Source organism: Solanum verrucosum, unplaced genomic scaffold (genome assembly GCF_900185275.1).
Source record: "Solanum verrucosum unplaced genomic scaffold, falcon-dt-bn FXZP01000093.1, whole genome shotgun sequence".
Taxonomy (NCBI): Eukaryota; Viridiplantae; Streptophyta; class Magnoliopsida; order Solanales; family Solanaceae; genus Solanum; species Solanum verrucosum.
This window is the reverse complement of record NW_026020065.1, coordinates 1,347,614-1,370,687: the sequence shown is the minus strand read 5'-3', so window position 1 is coordinate 1,370,687 and position 23,074 is coordinate 1,347,614. Positions and strand designations below refer to the sequence as shown.

General features: G+C 33.6%; 2 protein-coding genes across 4 annotated transcripts in view; both read left to right on the top strand.

Moving 5' to 3' along the window:
* The window catches only part of LOC125823778 (superoxide dismutase [Fe], chloroplastic), a 185,508-nt gene that overhangs the window by 149,559 nt on the left and 12,875 nt on the right, over positions 1-23,074 (top strand). For 2 of the 3 annotated variants that reach the window (XM_049503165.1, XM_049503164.1), the window contains exon 2: positions 22,936-22,995. In XM_049503165.1, coding sequence (XP_049359122.1) covers positions 22,941-22,995 — 55 coding nt within the window. In that variant the 5' untranslated portion in view covers positions 22,936-22,940. Of the gene's footprint in view, positions 1-22,935; positions 22,996-23,074 lie in introns of those variants that run through there. The other variant, XM_049503163.1, reaches the window with a different exon arrangement.
* LOC125823599 (MADS-box protein SOC1-like) lies at positions 13,782-19,320 on the top strand. The gene is made up of 10 exons (XM_049502948.1): positions 13,782-13,966; positions 14,042-14,095; positions 14,179-14,203; positions 14,268-14,329; positions 14,466-14,472; positions 14,582-14,643; positions 14,729-14,828; positions 15,001-15,051; positions 15,148-15,184; positions 18,929-19,320. Exons 1-10 carry the CDS (start codon positions 13,782-13,784, stop codon positions 19,318-19,320), a joined length of 975 nt encoding a protein of 324 aa, XP_049358905.1.

Genomic DNA, 23,074 nt, shown 5'->3' with positions numbered 1-23,074 from the left:
GTTTGAAGAAGTTATAACGAACGACATAGCCGAGACTGAAGAAATCGTGATAGATGTTGTTGTGCAAGCTTCTTTGGCAAAGTCTCCTGCTGCTGGATCCAGTGGAGCTGGTCCTTCTGGTGGTCACTCCGGGTACTGATGCCCAGACAGATGAAGCAACCTATTAGCCAGGATCCCCTCTTTACCTCCTTCTCTGTCTTATTATATTTTCCAATTCTGATACTTTTATTCGCAATTGAGGACAATTGCTTTTTATTTGTGGTGGGGTGAGGCTCACCTTTTATGTGTTATTTGTGTCTTGTGTTGTGTATATTTTGGTTGTTCTATTTTAAAATTGTTGTTACAATAGTTTTTGTGGATGTTTGAGCTTGTGGCTCTCATTTGTTTTAAATTACAAAATGATTTTGACCATTCCGAAAAATTTTGAATTTTTCGCACAGTTTTGCCACATCTCGTGTGATGAAAGGGGCTGTTCTTTTGCAAAATTTAAGTCTCAGTCTCGATCAATACTGATGACTTAAATAGTGCATACAATTGAACGAACATTAATGTACGGCTACGATGAGGCCAAATGAAGTTGCATAAACAATATGTAAACTCTTTGCATCTCGTTGTGATCAGCCATTTATCGAATTGATTCTTTTGTAATGACCGTTGCACACTAGCAAAAGTGTGTAGTCTTGTTTGACTTAAGTGTTGATGCCTTGTGTGATTAGCTTACTTTGAACCATGCATGAATAAACCCAGAATTTGCCCCATTAGTCTGATTGATTTAGAAAGGTGTGCTCTTGAAATGATCTTAGGTAACTTTAAAGAGTGTGAGCCAAATTTGACATATACCTCTTTTGTGGCCTACCCGTGAGCGTGTGAAACTCTTTTGAACACTCTTTGAGCCTTACCTTTCTTTGGAAGAACCTTGATGAACCCTAGACCTTACGTCACCCACTACCTATAATCCTCTTGATTTGTGGTTTAGTAAATAGCCAACTTAGGCCAAAAGACTAAGTTGTGGGTGTGGTGAAAAGGAAAAGGAGAAATCAATAAGTGCAAGAAAAGTCCCTCTTAACCCCTGGTGTTGCAGAACAATGGAAACCCTTAGGGAAAAAAAGTACCTAAGAAATCGGGTTTCCAAGCAATCCATGGAGATGAATAAAAAGATGACTTAGAAGCACTAGAAAAAGAATTGATAAAGGAAAAGAATGGAATGCTTTGAGGATGCCACATCTCATAAGGAAAAAGTCATTGAGCCTAAATGACCATACCTTTGCACTCAGCCCAATTACAAACCTTGAAAAGAACTTTTTGATCTTGAGTAAGCCAATTCAAAAGTCGATTGGAAAATAAGGGCAAACCTATGGGTGAAAACATGCAATGTGTTCCTCTTTTTTTAGTATGAGCGTTGCATCTGATTCATGATCTTAAATTGATTAACCTATAAGTGTGAATACGGAATCATCTTTGTGTGAGGGCATTTAGATACTTTTTGTTGGGCTTGAACTTAAACAAGTAGCAAGTATTGCGAGCATGAGAATCTTTGGTAGTGGTGTGTCACAACATGAATCTTTGAGTACACAATTGATCTTTGAATAAGTAATTTGAGTGTTATTGTGTATGTTCATAATTAAGTCTTGTGTAGCACTATTTGAGATACCTTGTTGAACGGCTGAACTTGAGTTTGCTTGAGGAAAGGCAAAATTTTAATTTGTGGGCACTGATGAGTCCACAAATTGGACTCATTGAAGGCTTTATTTTGATAGAAATAGTGTCCTCAAATGCTAATTTTGTCTCGATATCTGATGAAAACTCATAAGTTTCAGGTATTTAAACTTTTAGTGGAAGCATGGACACTTAGGCGCAAAAAGGAACAAAAAGGCTGAAAAAGAACGAAGAAGTTGAAGCTTGACCATCGCCAAGCACACTTGGCGATTCGCCGAAGGTACGAACTCCGCATTTTGTTCTAGTACGCGAAGCCCTGAAGGAGCAAGATCAAAAAGGCGATAAAACCAAGACTACTAGACTGATGGTCTAAGGAGTGGGTCGACATGAGGTTCAACCCGAGAGGGTAAGCCCTAGTCCCATATCCTAACACTCAGCTCGAGAGAGTGAGTGGGGTAAGGCATAGACTGGTCTTCATGCGGCAAATGGGTGTCCGAGAGAAACGCATTTGAAACGGGGTAAGTTGCCCGAGAGGGAACTTATTTCCATTTAAAGCTTGCCTAGTCACTATTATCTTACAAATTTCATATCAAAAGCATGTGCCCAACTATTTATCTCAACTTGTATTGCGGTCACACCCCAAGAACTCTTCCCCGTACTTGATTTTCTTTTTATTTTTGTTGTTTTTACTACTTGTGACAAAATCCCAAATTGATATTTGACACTTTTGTGTCACCCCCAAGACATTTACTCGCTAATGTCTTTAGCTACGACTAGTTAGATATAAATTTTATTTTTCTATTAATTCTCAACACCACTCCCTTGGGACACGATCCCAACCCTTGGTTGGGTTACTATATTATCGACGATCGTAGACACTCGTACCGTAGGTTAGTGTCGTTGGTCACGATAAGCATCAGTGAACGAACCCAACGTTACGAATGTCACGCTTCATGCCTACACCCCGGACGTGGCTGGCACTCAAGAACCATTACTGGCCCCAAGCAAACATTTGGCCTGACTTACTTACTTAGCGGAAGACTTAAACATAAGAGATATAACTCAAATAAAAAACTTATGAAAAATCTTAGAATTTCTTCAAAGAAAGCATTCAAACTAGCCAAAATGACTACTTAAGGCTCATAGCAAAACATCTTAAATACAATGTTGAAAGACTCATAACTAACTGTCTGACTATCTATGAAGCCTCTAAAACAACTGAGATGGATGTTGGGACAAACCCCACAACATCCTAATGAACTGATAGTAAAACTGAAAGCAATAAAAAGGAGTCCTCTGAAATGCAAAGAGGCTCACCCACTGACTCTGGAGTGCTCAACTGGATAAATGAGGCGTTGGATGTTGATCCTGATTACGTGCGTCTGCATCATAATACGATGCAGGCTAATTGGCATCAGTACATTGAATGTACGAGTATGCGAGTTGGAATGCTAAACATAACATAGGCTTGAAAAGATTCTAAAAGAAACACTTACCTTGGCTCTTCTCAACTCATGAATAACTCAACTCATAATTAAGGAATGAAACACATGCATTATATGAAAAGCTTTATAAAACAGTAAAATCAACTTAGTTCGTTAAAGAAAATGTATTAACAAACTCAACTTTACTCATATAACAAAGTAATATAGTTTTTGTGGGAGATTCTCTAACCAACAACCACCACTATGAGCCTAAGTGATGGTACAGCGTTTTACCTCACGCTGCCAAGGACCGTCATATACCTTGCCAGGGGTATAGAACCTAACTCACTAACTGGATCCACTAGTCTATGCTAAAAGTATCCTAAGGAGTCATCTAAAAAGTATGATCCTTTACTACCCATGATGGCTACATGGTTTATGAAGACTTGAGTTAAAATGAACTCACATCCCCATATCGGTGCTCAATACTACTCCCATACTATACTTAATTCATATGTTTTAAAAACAAACTTCTTTCTTTAGTTTGAGATAATTACTCAAAACTTAGCTTAAAAGCTTTCTTGGAATCGATGTTCCCTTTTCTTGCTCAAATGTGAAAAACATTTATAAACTCTTTGGAAATACTTAGTTCCCTTATAGCTTTTTTGAGAAATGAACTCAACTCTTTACTCTTTTCTTAACTTGAAACTTAAGTCTTAAAAAAAAGTTAAAACGTTTGTTAAAGACTTTTGAAAGATTTAAAAACTTTGTTTTGACTTGATTCTTAACTTCTAGACTTGACTCTTAACTTCTCTTGACTTTGATCCTAACTTTCCTTGAATTGGACTATCGATTCAAGGTTCATGATCTCATGTTTATGGATGATATCATGATGTTAGATGTACCTTAGAGTATTGGAATCAACTAGAAAACATAGGTACATTGCTAAGGAACAAGTACGAAAAGGTGGGGAAAGAATGGGAAGAACTGGCGTCCCTAGCGCTCTGAGAGGCGCGGGGCGCCAGCCCTCAACATTCAGAGAACAAGTTGGGACGCTCTGGCTGGCGCGTCGCCCCAGAGCCCCACATTCAGGGACTGCTTTGGGGAGCGCTGGCTGGCACGACGCCCCACCCCCTTCCCCAGGTGTTTGACACCTTTTCTTCTCCGTTTTTCAACTCTAAACCCTCTAAAACTACAATGGTTCTTTCCCCAAACACATAGGATCATTTATACCCTCTATATATGATAGATTCAAACCAAAGTTACACCCAGAAACATGAATCAAATCGCAAGAAACTTCAACAAAACAACCCACAAGAATTTAAACGAATTTCATCAAGAACTCAAAGGATTTACTTTCAAATCACACATATTTTGCTGAATTGAATCATGATTAGTGTATGGGTGAACTAACCCAACTCTATGTAATCTCACATACCTTTTAGGGATCACCCCCGACGAAATCCACAAGCTACCCTTGCCGAAATTGACGAATCTTGAACGTTCTTCTCCTTTCTCCTCTTCTCCAATCCCTAGCGTAAAATTAATTTTTCTAAAACTGACTAAAATCTGACTTTACCCCAATTAAACTCCTAAAAACGAATTAGAATAATTAGGTAAGGAAAAGACTTAATTACCCTTCCAAAATCCGGATTAGACTTTCCTTAATCCAACAACCCAACTTCCAAAGGGAATAACTTACTCATACGAACTCGGAATCGCGCAAACTCAACGGCATTGGAAAGATCATTCCAAGAGCTTTCCAACCATATCTAGAAGTACACCTAACTCATCCTGATCTAGGAGTTATGGCCATTTGAAGTTGACCACTCAACTTTTCCTAACTTAAACAAATTTTCCAGATTTTCATTCTTTCCAAAAATTACTATTTCAAATTATTAGCTTCTTCCTAGTTATTTCAAACTGCGAGATGTTACAACGAAAGTCTCACATACCTTGTAGGATCAAATCCTTGATGAAACCCGCAATCAATTCCTCACGAAGACGATGAAATCTTGATATTTCTTCTCCTTTCCTCCTCTTTTCTCTTCTCTCAAAACCCTAGCGTAATTCTCAATAGCATAAATTGAATTAACTCAGTTTAGACCCCAAATAATTTACTAAAAATAGATTTAATTTATTGGGTAATGAAAAGACCATAAGAACAGCCCAACTTCAAATGTGCATATCTCACTCATACAAACTTGGAATTGCACAAACTCGGCGGTGTTGGAAAGATAGTTCAAAGATATTTTCTACGGTATCTTGTAGCAACCTAACTCATCCTGATCTAGGAGTTATGGTCATTTGAAGTTGACCAAACTCAAACTTAACATACTTAATCACTTTTCCAGATTTTTCCTTCTTTCCAAAAACAACTCTTTCTAAATCTAGCTCTTTCTAGTTCTTTAAAATAGCGAGCTATTACAGTTATTACAAATTATTGCAAATGTTATTCACACTCTTTTGCACTCTTTAGTTATAATATTATGAATTCTCATAGTTATTACATTAATTATTTCTATTTTTCATCTTTCCTTATATTAACTTTTGACCAATAATTTTTCATATCATTATTTTTATTTTTTATTTTTTATTTTTAATTAAAGGATGGGGCAGGCCCCATTTATTAAAAGGAACCAAAAGTTACAAATTAATACCAAGCACATAATAGACCCGGTCCAATAACAAAGAGAAAAATCTAATTTAGAAAGCTAATCCTAAACAGAAAGAGGAACGTTCTTTGAGTTCTTGCAGCTTCCTCCTCAGTTGCTCCTTCCATCTGATCCCTATTTCAACAATCTTAAGTGTTCAAAAGCTCTCATCATGCTCTTTCTTCTTGATCCATCTCTGGCCGCCTTGAAACAACCAATATGTACTTTGAGTTTTGGGTGTATTTCACTTTGGACGTTGACAAGTCCCACCAACATCGCGAAATCATCCCAATCAGAGACTTCTCCACCTCAGAGTATCTGCAAAGAAGCTTCAAGTTAGGTGATGTCCTTGATCTCATGGTTATTTTTTTCACCTAAAGTAGCCTTCATAACTTTGATCCCTTATCCTTGACAGATTGATCCCAACAAAGGGTTGATATCACTGTCTAAAGCCTTGGGACAAACTTACTCCGGTCTACGTCAGGTACGTTGTTAATTATATTCTCTTTCTTTCTGATTTGCGAGCATCTTCCCTTTGTGTGTGTTGTATGACCTCGGGGCTCCTATTTTGGCTTGAAATTTAGAGATGTCAAGCAATTCGAATTTTGTATCAGTCATTGTGCTCACTCCCTGCATTGTGTAGCTTTCATATTCTTAGATTAGGAATTTTCCTTTTGTCCATGTTAAATAAAGTCTTAGCTTCATTAGGTAAATCTTGGAAACTAGTAAAACTAATTGTTTCAGTACCTGCAAAAGAAAACACAAAATTAGCCATAAAATCTGCCGGTTTGTTTCCCTCTCTCAGAGAATGTTCAACTGCCACCTCCAACCCTTCCTTAAGAACTTGAATTCTTCTTATCTCCAATGCCACCTCCCAATGGAAGTTCTACAAACCATCTATCATATTCTTGGCATCCAATGAATCAGTTTCCATCACCAGGGGAAATAAATTCTGATTTCTACATAATTCCAGTCCTAATCTCAGTGCTACAATTTCTGCCACTAGGTTGTTTGCCACTCCATTCACCTTTCCTTCAGCATGTATAAGATCACCTTGATCATTTCGAACACAAAAGGTAGCAGAGCTTGGCCCAGGATTACCTTTTGAGGCCCTATCTGTATTGCATTTGAAGGAATTCTCCCTTGGTAGGTTCCAATAAACCACCTTACAACTTATCCTAGGAGTATAGTTTGCCAAGTATCTTACCAAATCAGGCCAATTATTAGGTATCCTATGTATCCAAGGATATAAATGATTTGCCAATAACACTAAATTTTTTACTATACCTCCTCTCATGTTCATAGCAGACATAGAACCTCCAAATTTAATAGCAATTCTTCTTTTCCATATTTGCCACAAAATGAACATTGGCACAGCTATTAATAATGGTTTAAGTTTTGTTGAAGCATTTGTATTCTACCATTTATAAACACTGTCTTTCAACTGCAAAAAAGGACCTTCTACTCCTACCATGCCTCCAAAGTATCTCCATACATAGATAGATGTTGCACAATTAAAGAAGAGGTGTTCAATAGTCTCCTAAACTCCATCCTCACAGCAACAACAAACTACCCTGTCACACATCTTATTTCTGACAAGAACCTCTCCTATAGGAAGTCTTTGCTTCCAAAGTCTCCATGTGGAAAAAGATATTTTAAAAGGGATTCCTTTATTCCAGATATAGTTGAAGTTCTTACAAAGCCCATGTTTCTCTCTCAAAAAGTCCCAAGTAGAACTTATTGAGAATTTTCCATCTGTCTTTAGCATCCACCAAGGTTTGTCCCACTATTCATCATCTTCAGAGTTTCTTCCCAACTGTATGACATGTTTGCTAACTTCATCCCCAAAACAAGTTTGCAGCATGTGAGAATTCCACTCCCCATTCAAATAACAATGTCTAACTTCTTCCAGCTGCAAGTTTTTAGCAGTATCTATAGGCAATATGTAGTGGAGAGCTCCTAGTTGTGTCCAGTTGTCATACCAGACACTTGAATGACCATTTTTAGGTTCCCACCAAATATTTTGGTCTATCAAATCTCTAGCTTCTAGCATATACTTCCAGGTTAATGAACCATTTTTCCATTCAACCAATTGTGGCCTCTCTTTTTTGCAATATTTATTCCACATAAAATTTGACCACAATGTCTTCTGTGTTCTAAATACTCCACCTTCTTCCTTAGGTTTACAGAGCTCAGACCAAGACATACAATGCTTGTTATTTCCTACATCTCTAAACTTCCAAAAAATATTAGCAAAGACTCTATGCAGGTCTAGATGACACATCTTGGGGGAATAATAGCAGACAGGAAATAAATAGGAATGCTATTTAAAATATTTTGAATTAATACTGCCTTACCTCCAAAAGATAGTAATTTCCCTTTCCATGCCTGAAGTTTGTTATGAACCTTCTTCATCAATTTAGAAAAGTGTATATTTTTCTTTTTAGCATGACCAATAGGACAACCCAAATACATCATAGGAAACTTCCCTCTAATAAAACCAGTCTTTTCTTCAACACTAGAGATCAGGTTTTGTGTTGTCTTATGATATACAAAAAAGGAGCTATTTTCTGTATTCTTCTTCTGCCCTGACTGTTTCTCATACTCCCTCGAAACATTCATCAATAAGTCTAAAGATTTCCCATCTGCAGAAGTAAGGATAATAGTATCATCTGCATATGCAAGATGATTTATATGATCACTCCATTTAGGTAGCCTAAAACCTTTGTAGACCTCATTACAAAATAAAGCATTTAAACCTCTTGACAACACTTCAGCAATTTGAATGAATAAAGCAGGAGATAAAGGATCCCCTTGCTTCACCCCCTAGTAAAGTGAAAAAACCAGTAGCCTGCCCATTGAGTAGGATAGAATACCAGTTGTTAGCAACCAATCTCCAAAATTTATCCACAACACCAGCATCAAAGCCCATTCTTTCCAACACCTTTATCAAAAAACTCCAATCAACCCTGTCATAAGCCTTTGCCATATCCAACTTGATGACTATATTTGCTGGATTACCTCTCTTACTTATGTCACCTATAATTTCCTGGGCCAATAAAACATTCTTAGTGATACTCCTCCCCTTCACAAAACCTAATTGATTCTGGGAAATTAAAGATGGAAGTACCATCCCAATTCTATCATTCATCACCCTGGAAATTACTTTATTAATGAAATTACTTAGACTAATTGGTCTTATGTCTGAGAAGGACTGAACTGTGTCCTTTTTAGGAAGAAGAACCAAATTAGTATGAGTAATAGACTTAGTAAGAGTGTCCCCTTTAAAAAAGGCACTAACCGCAGCAACTACATCATCACCAACAATATCCCAACAATGCTGATAAAAATACCTAGAAAAACCATCAGGGCCACTTGCACTGTCTCCATTAAGATCAAACATAGTCTTCTTTACCTCCTCTCTTATAGGTTGTTCATTCAGTTTATTGTTGGCCCCTACATTAACACTTGGATGAATATATCTCAATAAAGAGGCATCATCACCATTATGATGGCATGTGAATTGCTTTTGAAAAAACTCCTGAGCAGCTCCGGCTACCTGTTCCACTCCTTCCACCCATACTCCTCCCATATTCTAAATTCTGTTAATATTTAACCTCTTTCTCCAACCCTTCACTAGACTGTGAAAGAACCTTGTATTTTTTTCCCCTCTGTAAACCATTGAATACTTGCTTTCTGTCTCCAATATTCTTCTTCAAAATGCACATATTTCTTTAATTTTGCATGAGCCTGATGTAGTATTCCTCTATTATCAGCAATAGGGGCAGCTTTAAATCATTTTTCCTTCATTCTAACAATCTCCTCCCTAATAGATAATTGTTTGAAGATATCTCCAAAAGATACATACTCAAGTTTGACAAGGCAGCTTTAGTCTTCTTCATTTTTTGTTTCCAATTTATAAACATATCCACCTCATATAACACCCAACTTTCTTTTACAATCTGCTGAAAATCTGTTTTTTCTGTCCAGAATTTGACAAATCTGAAAGGTCTTTTGATATAATGATTCTGTTGACCACAATTAAGCAACATAGGAGCATGATCAGACCATTTTCTTGCTAAATGTTCTGCTTCCATTATCCCAAATTTTCCCATAAATGCCTGATTCATAAAGAACCTATCAAGCCTTTTGAAAATACACTGATTATATATCCTTCCATTCCACCATGTAAAAGAACTTCCTTTGAAATTGACATCCACCAGCTCACAGGAGTTTACACAAAAAGCAAAGTCTTCATATTCATCAGGGTATACAAGCAGACCCCCAATCTTTTCCACCTCACTCATAATGACATTAAAATCCTCCCCCAATAAGCCAAGGTGAATTGTTAATATCATTACTAATGCAGTAAATATCATTCCACAAATTTAACCTCTCCTCAGCATCACACTTTGCATATACCATAGAAACAACAAAAAATTGATTATTTTCCAGAAACTTCAGACTAAGAGTCAGCATTTGCTTAGAGTCTGGCAAAACCTCTACCTGGACTTGATCAGAAATGAACACCCAAATCTTTTCGTTGCAATTATGATTAGCATACTTCATTCCCAATCTCCTTTTGAATCTTTGAATGTTGTTAGTTCTTTGAAAAGGCTCCATCAAAGCTATGATAGAAAACTTATGATGTCTGTGTAACATTTGTATTCTGTGGAATGAATTTTGAGATCTGACTGATCTCACATTCCAAAACAAAGTCTTCATCATCATTTCGATCCACTCTTTGTCCCTCTCTTTGGATTAGATTTTGTAGGTAATATTTCACCTTCACCTTTACCTTTGAGTTTGCTTGATGTTGAAGGTGTTAATCCTGCCTCTTTAAACACTCTGTTATCGATACCATCTCCTTTTTTACCAGTCGAGCTGCCCTGTCAACCCTTTGCGGCGCTTGTTATCAGGTTGCAACGAATCTATTTCATCTTTATCTTCTGCTGCACCATTCTCAATGAATTGTGCGACTTGTTGTTCCCCAGAACCTTGATGAGAAACCATATCATGTAACATCTGGACAGGCTGTGACTTAGGGCAAACGACAGTCAGAATGTTGTGATCCTCCTCTCCACCACTTTTTAGATGTTACCCCTGTAACGGTGAAGGATGCCAATCTTCTTTTGGTTTCATAATCTATAAAGGAATGTGATCATCTGCAAGCTCTAAGTCACTGTCCACAATTATCAACTGCTGCTTATTTATTTCACCGCCATCATCCCTCTCTTCCTCCTTGTTCACATCATTTGTCTCACTTATTGTAGTATTCAACACAACCTCAACATCATCAACCTCTTCTTCTTCCACCTTGTTCTCAGTTATTTCGCCATCTTCCATGTCTACTTCCTCCAAAGCAACCTCTTTTTTGTTGGTTTGACTTTTTGGTAAATTCACCTTATTAATCAGCTCCCCTCCATGTTGCATCTTATTTGAAGCTCCTACCTCTATGGCCTCCTCTTCATTTTGATTTTTCTGAATCAGAACATTAAAAGGAATGATATTGCTAGTGACCTCTGCACTTCCACTACTTTAACATTCATAATTTCTCCAGTTCTCTTTGTAAATGTTCTATTAGTAGGTTTCCATTTACTTTTTATAGCCCCTTTATAGAGTTGTTTGTTGTCAATATGTTGTGATTCTTTTGGCCTATCCTCATTGTGTTGTTGCACCAACTCTGGGTGTAGTACTCTACAATCATCTTCTGTATGCCCTTGTAATTTACACTGCTTGCAATAAGCAGGCAATGAATCATATTGTATCTTTATTTTAACAACTGAATTCTCTTGATTGTCATTATTTTCTAACTGCATCTGCACAAATTCAGGTTTCTCAGTAAGTAAATCCAATTGGACCTTCACTCGAGCACAACTTGGACGAGTCTTATTTATTTTAGCAAGATCTAGCTGTAGAGGCTTCCCAACAACAGACGCAAGAGAGAACAAAACTTCCTTCACAAAGAAAGTTAGAAGTAAGTCTGGAAAGGAAATCCACGTAGTTGCCTGTGATGTTTCCTCACTAACCTTGAAGTTGGCATCGTAAATAAAAGGCCTCATTTGATACGCATAACCATCCTTAGCAATTATGTAATACGAATCTTTAGATAATACTTTAATGTAGTCTTCAATACAGTCAAATCTCATTAGAATATGCCTATTTCTCAGATAACCTATCTGACATCCCCCAATGATTCCACATTGTTTTGGGATTAGTTCTCTTATTTCATTAATCTCAGAAGCTCCATATGAGAATTTTCCAACCACAGCATATTGCAAATTCTCAATAATATTCATTCTTTGTATTTATTTTGCCGCCAATGAATGGTAGGTAAACCATCAATGAGGTGTGGTTTCTTCATAGGAATAGGATCTACTGCAACATCAACTTTTTCTTTGTAATTTGCACCATGACCTCTAATAATATCAGCATACCTGTTCCTAGGAGGGGATGTGGGCAATTGTGGGTGTAGAGTGGGTTGTGTTTTACCTGGAAGGGGTGGGAAATTGGATGAAGAGGCAGTAGCCAGACTATCCATTAGCGATGGTCGGCCGTCTTCCGGCAGCATGCCTGGAAAAAAAAACCTAAATCGCCGCCGGGATTTCGGATAAGTATTCAATTTCTAGATATCAATGCTATACTGAATCAGGTATTTCAGGGTTCGAATGAAGGAAATTTCATATTATTATACCATGCCAATATATGTGATAAAACGGTGTTGTTATTTTTTCTTGGACAAATCATGCTTGGTTGAATAATTTGAAAATTCATTACAAGTATATGAACTATATCTTTGTTGGGTGTAAGATAAACAAGTTATTATATATATGATTTCACAGATAGAATATTTTCTTTAATTTTAATTTTTAGCTTTTTTCGGTAAAAAAAATGAAACTTTTCTCAGTTAACTATGGACAATCAGATAATTGTCTTTGATTTATGTACACAGTCAATCGAGAAGTCAAATATGAGAGACAACAAAAAGAACGTCATCTATTATGTTATAACTTATAAAATAAAAATTAATATACATAAATAGTTCTAAGAAATAAAATGTAGTTGTTCTCCACATATTCATATGACATCTAAATAGATTAAGTGGAATACCCGTGCACAACACATCTGGTTAGATGACAAGAAAAATACACAACAAATATTGTCTATAAGGTAATATTAATAAGATACGACTAATTACATGATTGAACCTCATCAAATTGGAATAAATATATACATTATTGCATTTAACTAATAAAATTTTTCATTGACCATCTTCATAGGTTCGTGTGAATAAGATATATATATATATATATGATGATCCACATTGAACATTCACAAAAGAATCTGCAATATTATTTTGTGCAAAGCTTATTATTCAAATCTTCGCTTAAATTTTCTGAATTGATAATCACGTGCAACACACGTGTCGAAAAACAAGTAGCTTATAAATATATAAATTTCACTTCAAAAAATTTGTAGATTTCATATATAAATTCTCGATCAAACTTAAACTATTTAACTCTCGAAAAACGAAAAATGTCACATAAATTAGTACAGAGGGAGTATTATTTTAGTTCTGTTAAATGTAATTTTCCCATACACCTTGTACTTATTTGAGATATCAAAATATAAATTCTTCTATACACTAAAATTATATCAAATTGCCTTTAAAATTTTAGGAAAAGTGATAAATAAGACTAGTCTAATATCATTATGTGAAAGAAGGAGCTTAGGAGTTATTGTTGTTTTCCACTCGACAAGTTACCGCCCACAGATTTCTGTTCATTAATTGTGTGGATATGTAAAAAAACACTATTTTTGACTAAAGATTAGCACTGAAAGTCGTTTTCTTCTAAAAAAAAAAATTATCTGATTGTCTATTAGATTGTAACATATTAACTGCTTTAACTTAAAAATGGCATGTTATTGCATTAAATTCTTTGAGCTATTTTTTTCCTTTTTCTTTTTGTTGATCTATATATTTCTGAGTTCATTGAAGAATAACATTGAATCTAACTTCCAATTCTAGTTTGCATCATTTCATTTCATGGGTCGCAATAAGATTGTAATGAAGAAAATTGAGGATCCAGGTGCCCGTGAACAGTTTTACTCAAAGCGCAAGGGTAGCATTGTTAAGAAGTCAAATGAGTTGGGGGTTTTATGTGATACAGATATTGCACTGCTAATGTTTTCTCCAACTGGTGAAGTGACCACCTATTCTAGCGGAGAAAGGTTAATGAAATTTCTAGAATGATCTTTTATGTTTCTATGATACAAAATGTGATGTGATTTCTTTTGATTGCTCAGTTTTGAGGATATCATGATCAATGCAATGAAGCAGCCTGATGAACTGAATCGACGGTATGTTTATTTCAATATGTCAAATTCATGAATTAGACTGACTAACTCAAATGTTTTTTTTTTTTTTGTTGTTGTTGTTGAAGATCCACTCCAAATCCAGATGAAGAGGTACTAAATTTTACACATCTTTTACTGATCGTTGGAGTTTCATCTGATGACTTTTATTTTGCAGCATTTGATGCAGAGTCTCGCGAAATCAAAATCTGAAAGAAAAATGATTGAAAAGATTGCTATGTATGACAGACACTCAACTTTTCTCGAGTTCTTTTCTTTTGATTTATTTCTTTTTTTGTGAGGTACTTTTCTACGTGATTGAATAATTTTGTTGGGTATTTTTTTATGATGCTGATGATTGGACAACGTGCTTTAGTGTCGAGGTAAGGTTTGATGTTTCCACACTAGTGCTTCAGTCAGTAATTATAAGCCTATATTTATTATTACTAAAAACTCGTAACTTGATAATTTTTTAATATATTTTCATAATAGGCTCATATGGAGAAGCTTAATGAGGTCAAACAAACACTAAGTGAAGCACAGGAGAAAATAAGGTTGAAGAGTTCTTCACTCTATTTTTGGATATTCTAAAAAATGTCGTCGATCTTTTATAACGATTTGTTCCCTTGGATCGGGCAGTTCTTACGAGCCACAAGTGGAGAATATCAACACAGTTGAAGAAGCTGATGCATATAATCAGTATCTTCTGGGTGCTATGGAACGGATTCAACGATCCAAAGTGAGCATATATATCTCAAGGCAAATGCATTTTTTACTTGTATTTTTATTAGGGCTAAAGACTCCGAATAAACTTACATCCCAATACACACACACATACACAAAATGGTACCAATTTAATTTGTTGGTTGAATTAAGACCGGCATGATCATGTTTTATACTCTTCTAACCAGGCAAAACTCTTGGCTAACCAGGAATTTCTCCAGAGAAATGAAAATGTCGCGGTAAGACATTTTTTTATTGTGTCATATTTGAAAGAATACTCAACTGTTTTTCGAACATCTAGTATGAAAAGTAACTATTAACATTATGATTTCTAGATGGCTTCGGTCAACGCAGAGGATATGGCTGCTGCAGGTAACGATTAATCTTCATATTCATATTAGTAAATCTATACAATAACTTATAGACTGATGTGAAATCCGCACTTCTTCATTTAAACTCATTTCATACCTTCATCATATAATTAATATATGTATGCCCTACATATTCTCTAAATTAAATTTGTAGGAACCAGTAGGGGATGGAAGATTTGAGGAAACAGATTGGATCACAGTGGAGAGGTAGTTGCAGGTGTCCAACAGCTGCAACAGGAATTATGTTATACTAGTTTATATATTAAAAACTTAGTAGAATGAACAACTTGCACCAATTCAAGCAAGCAAGCAAGAATATAAATTATGTTGCATATGCCTATTATTAATGCAACTTTAATAGTTCTTGTATGGTATCAAAACATAGATATTGTGTTTTGAAATAGAAAACAGTTTGGTTTGTTTGATTTGGTTTTTATTTTAATTTGATAACTTTTGCATCCACGTAGTTTATAAATTTTCTGTTAATTTTCTAAATCTTTAAATTAGAAGCTAGATATAAGAGATTTGAAAAACCTTTCTTCTTTTTTTTCACTTTGTAAGTGGTCAAGAATCGAAATTTCTTCACTTAAAAAACACTTCTACAAGTGGACATGGTAATTATTTACGGAAATAAGCTCATTTCAAAAGCATAAACACACAAAAATTTTGGAGATGAAAATGCTAAATAATGGAGAAGTTTTCCATCGAACAATCATGCCTTGTGCTCAATACGAGAAAATATATTATAATTGAATATCAAAAACCTAATAACATATAGATGTGAGGTTTATCTTTTCAAAGTTATAACTAACACCCTAATTCATTTTCTGACGTTGTAATATTAGAGACTAAATAGCTAGACTAAACACTAAAATATATTGAACTCAAAAAAAAATAAAAAATAGTAACGCTTTTTAAAAAAAGTTAAATTCACCTTCAGGATGGATGAGGCATGACGCCTACCACGTATATTAATAACCAATAACGAAACACATGTTACTAGAGTTATGAAATGCCTATCCTCTTCAAAAGTTTCAAGATTGGGCATGCCCAGTCTTTTACAAAAATTAACTTCTAGTTGAGTTATAGTTTTCTCAAAATGTAAATGCATAAAGTATGCTAAAGGATTATTAATGGAGTTCTCCCTCCTTTCAATTTCTTGAAAGTTAAAACAGAGGACTAACCAATAATTAAACCACATCAACATATTTAATTCCAGACAACTTTTTACTCCTAACTCGAAAATTAGGATGTGTGCATTTATTCATATGAAGTAGACCTTTCACTTGTTTTGGTACAAATTGTAAAAGAAAAAAGTGGTCGAACTATTTTTCTCTCTACTAAATGGAATTGAATCACTTCTTCATTTAGTATAGGGAAAAATAAAAAGGCAGGAGTTACAGAAAAAAAAAACTCTTAACAAATGAAAGGGTTAGAAAACTGTAAGACTTTGTTTTCTTAAAAATGTTTTTTAATTGAGAAATGAATATCAGCAAATGTTTTAAAAGGCAAAATAAGAGGGAAAAAAAGACAAAAAACATCATAAATATAAATGTAAGGACATTTTAGTAATTCAATTTTTACTTTGAGGTTTTCAACTTTTAATAATATTAGTTCTTGAATACGTGTGTTATACGTGTATCTCATACTAATCAGTAGAATTAATATTTTAAAATGATATAAATAATATGAAGTATGTATGTGATGAAAATCGTAGGAGGAAAATATAAGTGTGAATTGATGAATGATAACCTATTGGACTAATATTTCTTGTCATCGCAGAGCACTAACGTCTTAAAATTATTTTCAAATTATAAATGTATATCCTTTATTTTCGTGAAATTTGAATTTGAGGAGAAAAAGGTTTCTTTTAATTAGTACCTTCTTCAAATATCGTTGGACATGATTGTGAGTGGACGAATAAGCAGAAACCACCGTTTGAGTTGAACTCAATTAATTTGTTATAAGAACAACAAATAAATAAAGAAGAGAAAACAAATAAAATAAATTACTTAATATCAATTATACGGTTATTTTATTTTATTTTATTTGGGGGGGGGATTTCGATCTCTTGAAAACATACCAAAAATTGCAAATAAAGTTAACTTAATTTTTATCTTTAACTTTTTAATACATAAAATTAAATAACACCTCATGATCATCTTAGAGAATATGATAATTACTACCATTTGTTCATGTGTTTGGGTTTTCATTTGTGAGTTTTGGGTTTTAAGGATTAATAATTTGAGAAGTTATAATAAGATTATATATAATTAAGAATAAAGATGTAGTAATCTTTGATTAATTCAAACTTAGAATTATTTGAATATGAGTTTTTTGTATATCAAGAGTGAACTTTTGGATGCTATAGAATTAGAGTTATAACAACTCTTATTGCTAGAGCCTAGATCGTATAAATATATGAATAATCATATTGATTTGTGTTCGAGAGTTTATAGGCAAATTATTAGTAGTTGTGTTATTGAACCTCCGTCCAAGTATTTTCTTGTTTGGAGGAAAATTACTAACCAAAAATATTTTTTAGTGGCAATAAATTAATAGCTTAATTGTCAGTAAAAATATATTTTTAGGGGCAATTAGTGTCTTTGTAAATGTCCATACAGCCTTTAGCGGCATTGAATCTAATGACAAATAACTAATGCAGGTAAAGGTTTTAGCCCTCTCTCTATTTATTACCGCTAAAAAACATTTTGATAGTAAAAAATACTCTTTTTTATAAGAGGTAAAAGGCTTTAACCCTCTCGATTATTGTGTATATTTATTACCGCTAGACATTTGAATTTCTTTTTTTGCTACTTTTCACTTTAAACTTCAGTAACCAATCAGAAGCATAAGAAAATTATACACTATTATGGTAGGTTATTTTTACTTGTTGAATATAGTTTATAGGTAACTTTTTTTTTATTTTAATATATATATATATATATATATATATATATATATATGTATGTGTGTGTGTGTGTGTATTAGTGTGTAAACGGAGTGAGGAAGTTGCACTCTGGTGATCTTTAAGGAAAATGTAATGTTCGAGAGCAATTTTGCTCCCTTTTTTGCCATAGTGAACTGTGATGTCTGCGATCTAAATAGTTTATGTGGACATTAGTTAGTCATAAGGGTATTTATGGTCCAAAAATAGATAAAAAAGATATTTTTTAAACCAAAAATCAATAAAAAGTAAATATAAGCTATTTCGAATTAGTTTGAGAATATTTTTTTATCCTTTTCTGTTATTTATATATAGCTTTGTTTAGTTTATTTATTACAATTCATTTTAATTATATCTAGAGTTCGAAACCAAAATATATCTTTATTTAGTTTATTTATTGCAGTTCATTTTAATTATTATATCTAGAGTTCAAAACCGTCAAACTCATGCTATAGCCTAACACAGATGAACATAGCTAGCCTTTATTATTTTACATTATTTCTAAAAGATGTCTAAATTCATTTAAAGAGTGAAGGGAAATTATGTGAAAATTAATTAATGAGACATTCATTCATCTCTTATAGTCTTAAAAAATTACCAACTTTGACGTTACTATTTTTTTAATCCTTCAACTCCTTGTTTATTAAATGTACTCACAAATTAATTAACCATTTCATCTCTATTCCATTCCAATATTTCTCAAAGACATCAATATGACAAAGTTGATAAGACTTGTAGATGATATTCTTGCAATTGTTGCATTAATTTCCTTGTTTTTTCTTATTGTGACACCAATAGGACTAGCCATCGAAGATTCATATGGTTTAGACATATATGACGATATCAACGACTATGCTAAAGATTTACTTAATTCTCCACTATATTCAAATCCTGACTATAAACCAACATTATCACCCGAGTCACACCCTGAATTTCACGTAGAAGTGAAGGAATGTTTGCAAAATATTTCAGATGATTGTGGGGTGATCATATTCAACAAGATCTTCGATAATGGCAAGTACACCGATGTGGACGAGTGTTGTGCCCAACTTTTGACATTGGGGAAGAAATGCCATCACACTATCATTGAGTCTACTATTGATAGTCCTGAGATGAAGGGAGTGAACAAAACTGCAGTCTGGATAAATAGTGACAATCTTTGGAAAAAATGTAGTTTTGTTTCCCATTAATTAATTTTGTCTCTCGAGTTTATCAATAACCTTATAAGTTGATGATTTCAAATAAATTAAATTGTTAAAAGTATAATATATTTGTAACAATTTTGTAGTTGTTGTTGAGATGATATATGCATGTAGTAATACATGACAGTAATTGTCTTGGCATGTACGTATATCTAGTTTCTAACTAAGTTATGTGCTATCACAGAAGACTACATACTTTATGGCAGTGTTGGATCTAGGAATTTAAGGTTGTGGATAGAGGTGTGCAAAAATCAAATCGATCAATAAATCAAACCAAAAAAAGTATTGTTGGTTTATTGTTATTGCATTATTGGGTTAATGGTTATTTAATGATTTTATAAAAAAAAATTATTGGGTTATCGATTTGATATTGATTTTTTAATATTGGGTTATTGAGTTAATCGATAACCCATTAAGAATATATTAATTTACTATTTTAATTTTTAGTCATACATAAATATCAAACAAAATATTTTAAATATAATCATTATATTAGACTATAACTATAAGGATCCTACACAATTAAAACTACTTAACTTTGCTATCTGCATTTACCTTTTAGATTTTAGTATTACTTTAGTCTTTAGGTTCACAACGTCAAAACTTAAGGAACTGAAAACGAAGATGGCTAGGGTTTGCAACGACGACGGCAAAGGTTAGACAAGAACTAGGATTGTGAATTGTGAGTATTTGTTATACTTTTACTATACTAAGTAGAATTTTTGCACTCAATCAGTAATTTGATTTCTATCTTTTTTATTTCGCGTCAAATTGTTGGACAAGTCATATATTTGTTTTGAAAATATTTTGTTATTGGTTAAACTGAAAACCGAACTGTTAAAGAACAAAAACCAATAAACCAAAAACCGATAACAAATATCTTATTGGTTTAGTTATCGGTTTAGCATATTTAAAAATTGAAAATCGATAACAAATATATTATTAGTTTAGTTATCGATTTAGCATATTTAAAAATCGAAGACCGATAAACCGAATCGATAATACTTAAAACCGAACCAAACTGACAGATACACACCCCTAGTTGTGGGTGCTCCAAGAAGAGTTGGTCTGCAAAATTTAAAAAATAGCCACAGAAGATACAATGTACAACTTTGAGCACCCACAAACAACCACGCAACTGCTTATAATTGTCTGGCTGCTCACTATTTAATTTTCTATCATTCATTAAAAATTTTATATAAATATATATAATTCGATATGAGATTAATGGGAGCTCAAACACCCGAAACTAGGGGTGTCAAAAATGAACTCAAACATAGGTAACCCCCCAACCCGCCCAGAATTTTAAGGGTTGGGCTCAAGATAATTTGAATTGGGTTCAATCTCAACTCATTCAAGCCTAACCAATTTTAAGAGAATCCTCAATTGAGCCCAATTCAATCTCCAATTTCAACCTGTTTTAAAACTCTGTACTAAGATATGTTCTTATATTAAAGGTATGAATTATTATCTATTTAACATCTTTTAGGATTTATCTAGGAATCCATTTGTTACTTTTTTAAAAAAAATCTTGGGCTGAAATTCGCATTGTGATTATAAAAGTTAAATATCACTATGTTAAAATTATTGAGATTAATCGGGTCAAATTGGACGGGTCAAGACCCAACCCGTTTTTTAAGCCCATTTGAACCCAACCCATTTGAGTCCAAACTAAACTTGGGCGGGGAAAAACCCAACTCAATTTCTATTTCAACCCATTTTAATATCTCCAATTTCAACCCAACCCATCCATTTGACATCCCTACCCGGAACCATCAATGTGGGTCCGCCAAATTCATGGAGTGTATTCGCAGGGATGATCAACGAAAATATCAAGCTAAAATATTTCTTAAACTCAAATAAAGTGTCAAGCTCATATTATTGTTAACCGTCAATTAATGGAAAGGTATCATATGACGAAAGTTGAGTTGGAACATAATCACGGTCCATATATTGCCATCTTATAATATCATCTCCAATCCAACATCAAATTTTATAGCAAATTTAAAAATTTGATGTTTTGATCTTCAACCCACATCAATTTTCACATCAAATTTGGTGTGTGAATAGTGTTACACCAAATTTGATGTAACAGTATTCATCACACCAATTCACTTTTTTTAAATATTTTAATATTATTTCATCATACAAACTTTTAATTAAACATTATATAAATTGTATGTTATAATTAAATCTCTTGTATATTTAATTATTCTTTATGTAATATTTTTAAAATATTAATTTTAGATATAAAATTTAGCTTTTTTATAAATTAATTTTTCTAAATATGACTTTTTTTTAAAATTAAATTTATGTTAATTCTACTATAAATTATAATTGGATATAACTACAATTAACCTTCACAAAGGGTGGCCCAGTGGTTTGGGCTTGGGACTTCCATGTTGGAGGACTCAAGTTCGAAACCCCTTGCCAGCGAAAGTAAGGGGTTTGCCTTCTGGGTCGAGCTCGTCGCACCGGGCTTGCCTAGTGTGGGTTACCTCTCCTATATAGTTTGCGAGCTATTGTATAGGAGCGGAGGTTTTACCCTGTGCGCACCCAAAGGGTAGTGGCTGCGGGTAGAATTTAAAATATTTTTTTCAATTATGTAATGTTTATTTAATTGTATTTCATTAATGATTTCACTTATATATGTATTATCCATTATTATGTATAATGTATAATATTTGCTAGCAATTTATATTATTTAAAAAATTATGGTACAAAATAATTTTATATTAAACGATTATAAAAGGAAATAATATGAACTATATATGGCGAATGTTTTAAAAAGAATTTGTTTTATGAAATAAGAAAATATAAATGAAATAAGAAATAATATAATAATAATGAAGAGAAAGAAAAATAGTGCTAACACCAAATTTGATGTAAAATTTGATATTTGAGTTGGAGATGTCCTAAAAGTGTTTTATAGTCTTCAAAATAATTACTTCTAAAGATATAAAAAATGAAAAAGGAAAATTGCTTTTATTCTGAACTTCTAAAACAATAAATAATTTGAAAGTAATAATTTACAGAAACTACGTACCATGTTATTCTCAATGTTGTTCTTGTGGTATGCAGTGAGATCGTGCAGGCCACAAGCTTAAAAAATTATACAGGGACCATAGCTTGTGTCTCTTCAGTTTCTGAAAAGCATATATCCACTCGATTACTTATTTGTTTATTACACTTGTCCTTAACAAAATAAACTATAATTCTATTTCACTTGCTATAATTTTAAGAAGTAAAACCATAGCTATTCATGAATATTTACAGATTTTGACGATTAAAAAGAAAACTTTATTATATACTTGGTTATTTAAATTGGCCTCATAACAACGATATAATTAACAACTTCAAATATTTTACATATAAAAGAAAATTAATTAACTCTCGCGTATTCTCTATCTCTAATAGGGTTGGTTAAAGTGTACTACATAGAGTAGAGTGTGTACTACACACTTGGTAGTACCAGAATGAAATGGCAGTCGCAGTCACTATGAAAACATCCAACAATTACATCAACAAAAGGGCATTGCTAGTCTAGAAAACTCCACACTGCTTTTTTCTCCAACTTTCTGTAACCTTTTTTACGCAAATCACAACTCATGGCCGCCACTGCCTCTGCTAATTCACTCACATCTGCTTTCCTTCCTCCTCAAGGTTAACTTTTTACTCTACTAGTTTTTCTTTTCTTTTTTTCATTTTGGGACACAAAATTACCTTGTTTGAATAATATTAC

Bases quoted from the DNA above. Each gene is read 5' to 3' on its own strand.
- LOC125823599 (XM_049502948.1), top strand. From the start codon at position 13,782: ATGGGTCGCAATAAGATTGTAATGAAGAAAATTGAGGATCCAGGTGCC. The intron at 14,204-14,267 runs GTACTAAATTTT...TTTATTTTGCAG, and splicing joins CTCCAAATCCAGATGAAGAG to CATTTGATGCAGAGTCTCGC. The intron at 15,185-18,928 runs GTAACGATTAAT...TGACACCAATAG, and splicing joins AGAGGATATGGCTGCTGCAG to GACTAGCCATCGAAGATTCA.